This window comes from Botryllus schlosseri, chromosome 16 (assembly GCF_051294905.1).
Source record: "Botryllus schlosseri isolate E-star chromosome 16, Bs_hap1, whole genome shotgun sequence".
In the NCBI taxonomy this organism is placed as follows: Eukaryota; Metazoa; Chordata; class Ascidiacea; order Stolidobranchia; family Styelidae; genus Botryllus; species Botryllus schlosseri.
In genome coordinates, this window is record NC_137251.1 from 3,674,469 (window position 1) to 3,687,528 (window position 13,060).

Here is a 13,060-nt window from a genome sequence, read left to right on the forward strand (position 1 = left end):
ATATAGGCTACTCTTCCAACAAGAAAAAATACGCAAGATTTATAGAAATGGGCATATCAGCGTCGGCCATTACCTCGCCACGACGCACCAAGGCGTATAAAGTTTTAGGCCATGTAACAATGCGACTGCTAAAACAGGTGTAACGTTCAAAAAATCCAGATTTTCCAGATTAGCAGGACACGTCATGGGCTGCTAGATTACGATATGATAGGCAATTGCTAGCTTGCGAAACGGTATAGTTTCAAACGTTATTATACGGTGGGCCATATTTACAACGATGAAATATTTGATATGGGCAACAATGCGGTGTGAGCGGAACCAAGCAATCCGGTAACTAAATTATATTCACTGATACTTTCGAGAAAACATATTTCTCACTCCATAACTACTGTGCGCGAAGCGCATCAAAAGTTTTGGGCTTTACTTGACTTTTATGAATATTAAATGTTGATACTTCGTGAAAACAGCCCCGAAATTCCTCAGGCTATCTTTCGTAATGGGGATTAAACTACTTCTACTTGACAAACTCAAAATAGCGAAAAGTAAGTAAGTAGATCACAAAATATTACGAAGTAGAAGTGGAGAATATCAGATCTACTTGAGTAAGTACCAGAAGTAGAGGAAAACTACTTGAGTACTTCGAAAAAGTAGAAGTACTTCGTTACTGACCACCTCTGCGAAATAACATCATGTAACGAAGTCATACCAACGGGTCCACCTGCCCGAAGATGTTTAATTATTATTTACGGGTTCTACATTTTCCAAGACAACAGCTGACTCAGCTCTACCGGTAAATCTGATTACGTGAGCAACTGAGTGTAGAGGACAAGAAATTGATAGCAATATATATGCAATTGCCGATCTTATTGACCGATTTTATCTTGAATTATCGAAAATTTTCGAGCTTGGCGCTGGCTTACTACGCAATACATCTATACTTTCGTGGCAAAGTGAACAACGTGGTGGCGGCCTGGAGGGTCGGTTTGTCACCCTATGGCAGCCCAAGACTCCAGTTTTTTGGGGCCTGACGAAGTGCTGTTTCGTTCCCGCCAACGGGTATACAATACATCCGGAGATGTTTATTTATTATTGAGGGGTCCTACCCTTTCAAACACACCTCACTCTGCTCTACTGGTAAATCTGATTACGTGAGCAGAGAAAGGATAAAAATTGATAGCAATAGATATGCAATTCCTGATCATATTGCCCGATTCAGTCATGGATTAAAGAAATTTTTCGCGCTTCGCGCGTTTAGACGATAAAAACTGACTCACTAAACGGACACCCGATATAGATGATACGCAGCGGTAAACAACGTACAGCCTGAGGGGGGTCAGGGAGGCGAAGCCCCCAAGAAGTTAGGTTTATCACCCTATGGGGGGCCCAGGACCAACGTTTGGGGGGGTCTGACGAAGTGCTGTTACGGCCTTGCATTCTCGCTATCTGATCCTCGTATAATAGGGTTACCAATTACCATAGTCCTCTTTTAAGAGGATTTGTGCTCATTTTTGAGATTTTTGTCCTCGGAGGACGCCGACAAGTCCTCTTTTTTGAGAATGTGTCCTCTTTTTTGAAAATTTTGGTTAAATGTATGTAAAAATTCAACTGCTGAGATATAGGAAATCAGTACTCAAGTAATGGTCCGGATGAGGTCTTACAAAATTCTAAAAGTAGGCAGTGCTACAAGTCGGCAGATATGGAATCATAACATGGAATATCGACCTGATGTAAATGACTATTGCAGTCGAAAACATCGTAAAGGCTACAAACAACGACAACGCAGGCTATGCAAGTAGCCGTCACATCACACTGCATTACGTATTAGGGTGGAGTGAAAATGACTTTTTTTTTCAAATCGAAAAAAGGGCTTCCTCAATCCTGACAAATGACCTAAAACTTCAATAAAAAGTGACTTCGGGGTGTTGCCCCCATTTTCCAGCCGGCAACCCCCCAATTTCTGCGCGTGGGGGGGTAAAATCGCCAATATCGGCAACCGCTGGTCGTAGAGTCATGATATATAGCTAAAAATCTGTGGAAGCATCATGTTTCTTACTGTTTTCAGAAGAAAGTTTTCTCTATTGTGAACACAAAATGAGTTATAGCCAAAAAACAATATATACGCACATTTTTGTTGAAATTCAGCATTTATTCTGACGAATTGTGATCTGTCATTAGTTTTTTTTTAAAGAAAAGTAACACACTGACAATACCGAATATTGGGCCTATAATTCAAATATATTCACAACACAGTCCTTTTAAAATCGGTTCAAAACATCATAATGAAACACCCACATTTAACGGCTTATTGAAAATGCATTTTTGTATCAAATTTTTTCATCAGTTTACGAGACTTAATTTTTTGGCAATTGAGAGGCCATCTCGTCTTTCAAATCCCGAAACTTGTGCTGATGCTTCTGTTACGAGCTTTACATGTCGTTCCACTGTTTGATTGTGGCATGGATGAAACAAAATCAGAGGCTTCTCGCGGTATTTATCCAACTCTGCATCAGTTAAGTGCTCAATCGTTGGAGGAAGTTGTTGATAAGGTTCAATATCAACCAACTCGTGGTATGCCTTGGCTTTGGGACACAGAATAAACGAATAGGACCCCAGTTCAATTAGTTGGAACTGCTATGACTTTCTATGTCCACAAGTGAATTTTATTCAGCGGCATGTTTTCGAAACGCAAGCACCTTGGTCACACCCTTATTTCGTATGTCTTCATGATCATCTACCAGCATTGCAATCATAATATTTTCGTGGTGTGCGGAATAACCGTTTCTTATCACCACATTCAAAGCAATTTTTCGAACGTTTCGGTCTGAGAAATTCAAAACCTGTTGAATCAAGCTGAAGATGTTTCTGGGTCCATGTGTTATATGTTTGTTTTCCTTGATCTCAAACCAAGTCGGAAAATATACTTCAAGGCAAAAACGAACCAGAATCTCCAGGTTCAAAGGCGGTTCATCAACTGTTACATAATACCGTAAAACTCTGCACTGCATCTTAAAGTTAGCCATCTTCAATGCGCAACTGGTGGTCCAACCTCCAAGTAAGCCAGATCATCATCAGCATTTCCTTGAATAATTGCCCAGCACATTTATAAGCATATAACTGGCCTTACTTAAGTCACTAAGAATTTCCGGTGGGAACTTTGGAAAGGCCATAAGTGGTGACGAGAGCTTTTTGAATTGAGTAACTGGCCAACAAGATACACTTCCACGTAGTTTTTTTCCAATTGGGTGTGACCAAGGTGCTGGCGATTCGGAAACATGCCGCTGAATAAAATTCACTTCTGGACATTGAGAGTCATAGCAGTTCCAACCAATTGAACTGCGGTCCTGTTCGTTTATTCTGTGTCCCAAAGTTGAACTTGGAAGCAAAGGCATACCACGAGTTGGTTGATATTGAACCTTATATCAACAACTTCCTCCAGCGATTGAGCACTTAACTGATGCAGAGTTGGAAGAATGCCGCGAGAAGCCTCTGATTTTGTTTCATCCATGCCACAATCAAACAGTGGAACGACATGTAAAGCTCGTAACAGAAAAATCAGCACAAGTTTCGGGATTTGAAAGACGAGATGGCCTCATTCGCCGAAAAATTAAGTCTCGTAAACTGATGAAAAAACTTGACAAAAGAATGCATTTTCAATAAGTCGTTAAATGTGAGTGTTTCATTATGATGTTTTGAACCGATTTTAAAAGGACTGTGTTGTGAATATATTTGTATTATGGGCCTAATATTCGGTATTGTCAGTGTGTTACTTTTCTTTTTAAAAAAACTAATGACAGATCACAATTCGTCAGAATAAATGCTGAATTTCAACAAAAATGTGCGTATATATTGTTTTTTGGCTATAACTCATTTTGTGTTCACAATAGAGAAAACTTTCTTCTGAAGACAGATAGAAACATGATGCTTCCACAGATTTTGAGCTATATATCATGACTCTACGACCAGCGGTTGCCGAGATGGGCCATTTTACCCCCCACACGCAGAAATTGGGGGGTTGCCGGCTGGAAATGGGGGCAACACCCTGAAGTCACTTTTTATTGAAGTTTTAGGTCATTTGTCAGGATTGAGGAAGCCCTTTTTTTGATTTAAAAAAAAAAGTCATTTTCACTCCACCCTATTACGTATTGGTCGTCGGTACTATATAATTCATACATTACACCAGTGTCGGTTTTTGTGCTGCGATTGTCCGATTGTTCGCGAATAGTGAGTGAAGCAGATTCGATTGTGCCTCACCTGGCTATTGTTTCTCTGCGCTGCCAGAGGGGGTTCCAGTGCTCCACGATTGGTAATATTAGGATTTTCGGAATCGGTGCAACAATAGTATTTGATTGATACCAGTTATTACGAATTCTGAGCTGTTTATGATGGATTTCATTGTTGCCGGTGAGGCACGGCCCGCCTGTGAAAACTGGTGATGATGATGTAAAGATATTAAAATTTAGTTATTCATGAACCTCGACGGTAAATATCAATATAATCATTGAAGGTTTCACAATTTTCCTTTGCTGATCCTGGCGACAGGGGATCCCCGAGGCACTGCCTCACTGATCGCACGTCACTGAGCGAACGAGAGGAGCAATGAGAAGTGTCTTACGTAAAAGACAGCTCAAAAAGCAAGGTCGGGCACTGTACCATCGTGAATTGGCCAAGGTGGATGCCAAACCTGGAGATTGTACTTGATCCTATCATTACAGAGCATTGTGACTTGTGCGTCACATTGTACATTGTCTTAGCCGGATAAAAATATTAGGACTTCCGAATTATGACCCATCCTAGTTTTTCCGTTCTGGAAATGAGCTGATTACTGATAACGTCTAACGATCACGGCCTACGATCTCTAAGAGCTACCACACGAGAATCAATAATCCACAAGCTTGTAATCACGAAGTCTTGAATCAAAAAAGCATATAAAATCGGCAGTGTCTAGATCAGGGGTTCTTAACGGGTGCCTTTATTTTGTACATGCAAGCTAATGAAAAGCTAATGCAGCTAATTAAGCTAATGAAAAGCTAATTAAGCTAATGAAAAGCTAATTAAGCTAATGAAAAGCTAATGAAAAGCTAATTAAGCTAATGAAAAGCTAATTAAGCTAATCAAAAAGTAAGCTATTGAAAAGTAAGCTAATGAAAAGCTAACTAAGCTAATGAAAAGCTAATTCAGCTAATGAAAAGCTAATTAAGCTAATGAAAAGCTAATGAAAAGCTAATTAAGCTAATGAAAAGCTAATTAAGCTAATGAAAAGCTAATGAAAAGCTAATTAAGCTAATGAAAAAGTAAGCAAATGAAACGTAAGCTAATGAAAAGCTAATGAAGCTAATGGAAAGCTAATGAAAAAGTAAGCTAATGAAAAGTACGCTAATGAAAAGCTAATGAAGCTAAAAGCTAGTGACTCTAATAACTATGCTGTAGCACGGGGGCCTTTCGACCCGCCTGGCGGGAGCAGACCTTTTAACGTGGCCCATGCATTTCAAAGGGGAGTTTGGACTTTGAAAATTTTTGAGCTCGCCTATACTTTAACGTGGGCGATATAACTGCCGCAACTTTGCCGCGCGTCGCCTACCTTAAAACACAGAAATATGCATCTGTTGATTCTCTATCAGCTGGTATCTAGACGGGAATTCGTTGGTTCTCTATCAGATAGTATATGTAGACGTGAATTCGTTGGTTCTCTATAAGCTATTTGTGAGTTGTCGTCGATGTGCTCGTAATAAAAACTGAATGCTTGTAGGCCTATTTGTGATGTATCAGACTGACAAGACATAGATTTGATTTTATGTACTAAGATTAGTAAAGTTATCATATTGGCGGCCTGTCTCGTCTATCTGTAGCATCGGTAAATGAGGCCAGAAACTGTCCGTTAACTGCCTAAATAAACATGTGCCAAGACTCATATAGGGACAAAATAACCATGTTTGGCAAGCAAGGAATTCGATATCACCCAAGCAGGATTGAAAACATAAGTTGAACATAACTTCAATACTGTGACTTGGACTCGGACTCGAGTCATAACACTATGACTCGGACTTGACCCTTTAAACGATGACTTGGACTCGGACTCGACTCGGTGATGAATTGAAAATGACTCGACTTGACTCGAGTCAAAACCACAAAAGTAAGATTGACTCGTGACTCGGAACAGTGTGACTTGGTTACAACCCTGGAGCCTAGTCATAAGGGGTGTTTGGCCGAGAAATTTTTTAAAATATTTTCCGAAAATTTTTTCGGACGTCAATTTTTTTTCAATTTTGTTGCCATGTTAAAGGGTAGGGAGTTGGAGTTCGTCGTTTTTTCGATAAAAAAAAATTTAAATTTTTTTCTCGATACCCACTTTTCTGGTATCGTTCGACGCAGTAGACGTAGAACACGCCGGTACCCTCGGCGTGGCTTTAGGAGGTCGCAGAAATATTTCAGATTTTTATCCTCGTTCTGTGATCAGGAGCTCGAATCGACTAGTCGCTTAGCTTTACGACGCACAGGAGCCGAGATACGACGTTTCGTGTTATAGCTCGGCTCCTGTGATGCCCAGCCCCAAGCTCGACCCCTCGTTGGAAGCGCCGCAACGAGACGAAGCCGAAAGTTTCGGAAAATTTAAAAAATAAATTCTTGGCCGATGCAGACTGAAAATGATGACACCGACGACGAGGCTAGCGTAAGCAACGATTCTCCACCTGTCGAAAACAGCATCGTTTTTCATGGCTTTGCACAACTTCATAATAAAGTGTTTGAAGTTGAGGATCAGTTGTTGTGTCCTGCCTTACAAGATCAAGCAGGAGGTGCTTATGACAACCTCAAAAGCACATTTAATTGCATTCAGCGAAAACTGAGACAGGTGACATTGGAAGTCAAGCAACAAAGAATGCAAAATATGCATTAAATGACTTTGCACGATATGTTCAAGCAGTGTTTTCCTGACATTCAGTTATGGTGCTTGCTGTTGAAATAGTTGAACCCAGAAATTGTGAAGAATTTTTGCGTACTTATCTGGGATGCGAACTTAAACGGGTGCGTACTTAAGCGGTAGATTACTGTACTGCGTCCGCTGCGTCGAACGATACCTGAAAAGTGAGAATCGAGAAAAAAATTAAAAAAAAAATTTTTATCGAAAAAACGACCAACTCCAACTTCCCTATCCTTTAACAATTAACATGGCAACGAAATTGAAAAAAAAAATTGAAGTCCGAAAAAATATTCGGAAACTTTAAAAAAAAATTCTCGGCCAAACACCCCCCACGACTAGGCTCACACGAAATCTGGGACCGATCCGAGCAAGAATAGCCGGTTTGCCATAGGGCCGCGTGTTTTGGGGTAGGCGAGACGCGGCAAAGTTGCGGCAGTTATGTCGCCCACGTTAAAGTATAGGCGAGCTCGAAAATTTTCAAAGTCCAAACTCCCCTTTGAAATGCATGGGCCACGTTAAAAGGTCTGCTCCCGCCAGGCAGGTCGAAAGGCCCCCGTGCTACAGCATAGTTATTAGAGTCATTAGCTTTTAGCTTCATTAGCTTTTCATTAGCGTACTTTTCATTAGCTTACTTTTTCATTAGCTTTCCATTAGCTTCATTAGCTTTTCATTAGCTTACTTTTCATTAGCTTACTTTTCATTAGCTTACTTTTTCATTAGCTAAATTAGCTTTTCATTAGCTTAATTAGCTTTTCATTAGCTTAATTAGCTTTTCATTAGCTGAATTAGCTTTTCATTAGCTTAGTTAGCTTTTCATTAGCTTACTTTTCAATAGCTTACTTTTTCGTTAGCTTAATTAGCTTTTCATTAGCTTAATTAGCTTTTCATTAGCTTTTCATTAGCTTAATTAGCTTTTCATTAGCTTAATTAGCTTTTCATTAGCTTAATTAGCTGCATTAGCTTTTCATTAGCTTGCATGTACAAAATAAAGGCACCCTTCTTAACGTGTTATAACTTGGACCCTCTACTGATGACTGAAAGAAGGGCATCACTTTCGCCGTCAAGGCCTGATTACGAGTCCAGCAAGAGTGAAATAATTAGTGTTTGTATCGTCCATCCGTGTTGCTATTGTGACATGTGGTGAGCACTCAAAAATAAGGTCTTACGTCAAAAATAAGGAAGGGTCCTATTGATTCAGACTATGCAGTTTTATAATTGTAGTGTCCACTGTCCACATTGGACTGATATGGACCACTTAAAACTAGTCCGCGGACCCAAGGCTAAGAACCCCTGGTCCATATCAAACTCTCGGAGACAAAATAAATAGACCACAAGGAACCCTGCACAAAACATCGAAAATCACACAGTATCGCTTTTAAAGAGGTCCACCAGACTTTTAATTTCACTGTTCCTGTGTGCGTGCGGGTCCTTCTTGTGCGTAAAAAACTTCGGCAGCTTTCCCAGCACTTCGGCATCCTTGAATTTCTGACCGACGTGTTGCTGTATGATCACGTTCAAGAGTTTTCGGAGCTGTGTTTTGCGTTTCTTCTCTGCGTACCTGAAACAGCCCGTGTCGAAAGTTCTCAAAGCCGTTTCGTCTACGCCCTGCACCGATTGTAGGAGCACGTAAAGAGAATCATGGCCCGGCCGCAAACAAACATAAATGTAACTGCAGAGCGCTATGAACTGCGCCGAACAGCCGTCGTGCTGCCCATGCATTTGAAGACCCTTGAGGACAGATGTGAAAATGAATTGTGCCGCACTATCGTCTGTGAGCGGGCTGGTGCAAAATATTTTCAATAGCGGCCAAGCCAACTGTATGCCTTTGAACACGGTCGCGGTGTCATTCCACGAGAAACAGGACAGGGCAGTCTTGAGCAGCGTTTCGCTACATTCCGTCTGTAAGAGAGACTTCCCCATTTCCGTGAGTTGAAATACGCTCGCGGACGACTGCGCGGGGTCTTGTACATCTTGCATCTCGGCGTCGTTCGATTCGCGATCTTTGACGGGCGATTCTTTTTGTGCCTGTTTCTTTTTAGGATTCTTATTCACGCAGACGTTCACTAAAAGGTCGAGGTACACTCGAGACACAGAACGGAGAAGCTGTTCTTTCAGTATCTCGTCGCTTTCCTTCATATCCTCGATATCGTCCGCATCAACGTCGCTGCTTTCGAAGATCTTCAACCTGGCTTGCTCCTTGACTGCGAAAGCAGACCATTGCTGCTCAAGCATCGGATTCATCAAGTTACAGAAGCCATTCAGAATCGGACTGGCTACTTCTTGCGCTCGGGTTTCGGGACAGTGTTTTAAAAAGTAGAAGAGAAACTGGCGGGTGAAGGAGCGCATGCGTAACTCGGGTAGGCGAGTGAAATTCGTGAACACTCGGAGTAGGCAGGACGTAAAAAGTGCAGGATCGTCGTACAAGTCGCAGCAACATTTACCGACTTTCCCCAAAATCTGGTAGCAGTTCTCCAAGACCAAAATGACAAACGTCTGCATTCTTTCCCACGATTCTTTACCCTCGCTTTCTTCCTGTTCTTTGGCATGATTAGCGGTGATAATAGACTTCTTTTCGCATTCTCTCAAGTCTAGACTGCGCGCGTAGTCTCTATGTATCACGCTTTTGACGTTGTCGCCCCAGAAACTGTGGAAGTATTCGACCAGAGTTACAATCAGTGGCATGAGCGACGTCACGTATTCGCCACATGGGTTCCTGATGCGACCTTCCGCGTCCAAGAAACCGCCACTGCGTAGAGCTTCAGAGTCTTCCGGCACTTGTGAACGTTCGATAAGAGCAAGTAGTAGCGACACGCTGAAGCTGACACCGCGCCGAAATTCGCTGATATCGGGATTTGAGAAATTTTCCGCGGACGACATTAATCCGATTGATTTTGCAAATTGTGTAGGGGTTTGAAAGCGCGCATCGGTGGCGGAAATCAGACAATCGCTAGTGGCGGAGAGTATTTTACTGACTAAATTCTTTTGGCGACCATAATCTTTCCAATCGGCGCTAACAAGGATCAGCGATTCAAAAAGTGGTATTTTTTCATGACTTCCGACAACGTCAAAACCTCTCGTGAGTTCTTGCGCGACAGCGTCATAAACCGGCGAGACAAGGTAGGTAAAGTACTTGCAGATATGAATAATTGCAGAAAGGCAATGCCGGCGATACAAAGACACCGCTAAGGGACGATTTTCTGAATGAACACCAGTCTCTTGAAGCATATCCATGATTTTACGCACGATGGCTTTTACTATTTCATCACTCTGATGGAAGTGTTTTAAAAACGGCAGAAAGGCACCTATGATACTCAATAGACATTGTGACAGTTGCACATCTTGGCATTTACAGGTAAGTATCTTTTGCAACAACTGAATACCCATATTGACAATCGCAAGGTCTAAAGCGGCTTGCCTTTCCGCGTAGATCAGCCCGGTTTTGATGGTTATTTCCGCAATATTTTTCAATGTATCCCACATTGCGAAGGAACCAGTGATAATTGAATTTTGTCGTTGGCTATCAACGTAATTGTCAACCCACACCAGGATTTTACACATTGTCTTATTCGGCAGAGCCATCGTACAGCCTCTCAAAATTTGAAGCAAATTGTTTCTGTGATTTGACAGGAACGATTTCAATTCGCTTTCATCATTGAAATCGTACTGAGCATAGACAGGCAACTCAATATCTCCACATTTTACAAGCTTCACGGATGACATCTCAATCAGTTTGTCAATATACGAGAGCATGACATTATCTTTTGATATTCCTCGATTTTGTAACAAATGCTGCACGCTCGGAATCACGCATTCAGACAAACTATAGTCGTCAAGCTTCATAAAATTCATCACCAAATCAAGGAAATCTGTGAAGCCTGTCAAGTTCTTGATAAATCCCTCTTGTGTGTCTCCCTCTTCTGCAGTCCACGCTGCTATAATTTGCGAAACCAGGCAGGACAACAATTGCCCAATACGTTTCATAAAGAGGTAGCTAGTCTCCTTATTGACAGTCAATGCGAAATCATGTTCAATAGCTTGTGTCACACATTTGACGTATTTTTCTGTCATCATTACAAGCACGTGCTTGCGATCAGCAGGTTGACCCTTACGTTGAGCGAGCAGTATCAGGCATTCGGTCGCTAGAATTTTCAAATTGTCGTCAGTCATCAGTTTAAAAAGTAAATCCACATTTGAACCATTGTCGGTGAAAATAAGTTCCATGTTAGCCCACTCAAAGTATCCTTGGCATGTTTTCAACGTTGTGATGCATAAGTGTAGGTACATTCTTGATTCGTTAATCTCGTGTTCATTTGTGGATTGTGTCAACGGGGCATACCTTATCGCACTGGTGCTGAGCACATCCATGAAAAAGGCCAGAAGTTTTTCCATACTCAAAGATAAACCGTGTCGTATGTCCTGTCCGCGATGAGATGCAGATATATTTTGCAAAACAGCGGCGTCTTCCGCGATCCTCAAAAAGATTAGTTCAACAACCTCTACTTGTGTTGGACCAAGTTTGGCTTTATCGATGAGTTCTGGTATCATCGATGGCCATTCTTGAGGCCACGTTCTCTTTATAACCTCCGTTAAAGCATGCGCTATGCCATCTTTAACGTAACATGCCTCATCTGGTTGACAATTCTCCAACAATTCCACAATACTGCTCTTAGTGTGAGTCCGTATGTCGCGAGACGTATTCCCCCAGTTCTGCTTTATGTTTCCAATTATCATCTGGAGTCCAAACTGTTTGACGTGACTTGACGAAGTGCGTTTAGCAGCTAAAGAAAATCCAATTAATGAGCATTCCGGGCTGTTTTTGACATTATCACAGATCTTGTGCGCTTCTAGCCGTTGAATATGAGGTGTAGCAGGATTGATGACAGCATCCAACGCCGACGTTATCAAATTCAAATCCTGATCATTCATGATTGAGGTCTTATTTGGATATCTGCAAATAATAGTAATACTGGGTCAAAGGATAAAATACAGTACATGAAATGATTGGTAAGTAGGAAGATCGAATTAGCATCATGCTAATTGAGGTTAAAGACTTTGAATCTAGTACAAGTAATTATTTTTTTTATATTCGAATTTGAAATCCATTTGGACATTTTTTCATCAACTTTCAATTACATAATTAATAGGGCCTATTGTCATTGTTTTGATAATCACGAATGACATAATATGCAGATACAGATCAATAATCATAATACTTACTAGCCTACAGTCTAACATGAGAAGGCATCCAAAAGTTTCAAGAGCTATATAGCTATTCATAGGAAGCAAGCATCCTAGTATGGTAGCAAAGATCTACAGATTGTTGAACATACAAACCTATGACATTCATGATTCATACAGTTTTAAACAAATGTTCCAACAACTGACACATACACTTTTAGAATATACATTAGCAGTGACTAATTCTCTGGCAAAAAAAAACGAATTGGAATACCCAGCGAAAAACGAAGCAAAAGCGAAATTGCGGTGAAATTCGCGTTCTCGTGTGAGGCAGGATCTGATATTGCGCAATCATATGTGATTCGCTCTAGCAATCGCCAATATGCTAAATTTTTCTACATCCGGATTTCCCCGGCCCGTCATTTTGAATCTACGCGCGGGATTCTTTAAAGGTCAACTGCATCTTATAGACAACTTCGCCTAATCATGTTCAGAATTTTTTTTCATACCGAAATTGCCGACTTTCCGTATTTCAAACTAATCGGAAATTGCCGTAATTTGGACTGAAAGTCCCAATATTGGTATGTTTACAGAAAAAGCGAAATGTTCATTGTGACGTCATGTAGTTGACATCTCTTCTGGCCGCTGCGGATGTATGCTATAGGGCTGGTGCTTTTGCAGTAGCAGGGCGATTTTATTAGTTAGTTATCGCGGAGGTTTCGCTTGTAATGGATTCACCAAGTGAGTTCGAGTACTCAGATGACGAATGTAAGTATGCTTTTTGCCCTTACTTACGAAAGTAATGTTTAAACTGGACACGTATCAGGTGTTGATGTGCTCAATCCCATATCAGTGGAACTCCTTGCTGCTCCGAAAACGAGGGGTCGTTTGAATATGATTATTGATGACTAACCTAAGGCGGTTAGTAATATATAGTATGATCAGCCTAGCTTGTTCAGCTTGAGC

The 13,060-nt window shown here is 41.1% G+C and overlaps 1 protein-coding gene and 1 long non-coding RNA gene across 2 annotated transcripts in view; one reads left to right on the forward strand and one right to left on the reverse strand.

Annotated features, from left to right (window-relative positions):
• Nucleotides 1-13,060, forward strand: part of LOC145458615 (uncharacterized) — a 361,279-nt gene that overhangs the window by 237,964 nt on the left and 110,255 nt on the right. The window lies entirely within an intron of this gene.
• The window catches only part of LOC145458604 (exportin-5-like), a 34,283-nt gene continuing 29,170 nt past the window's right edge, over nt 7,948-13,060 (reverse strand). Inside the window, exon 2 of the mRNA XM_080337020.1 lies at nt 7,948-11,864. Coding sequence (XP_080193146.1) covers nt 8,276-11,842 — 3,567 coding nt within the window. The 5' untranslated portion in view covers nt 11,843-11,864 and the 3' untranslated portion in view covers nt 7,948-8,275. The remainder of the gene's footprint in view (nt 11,865-13,060) is intronic.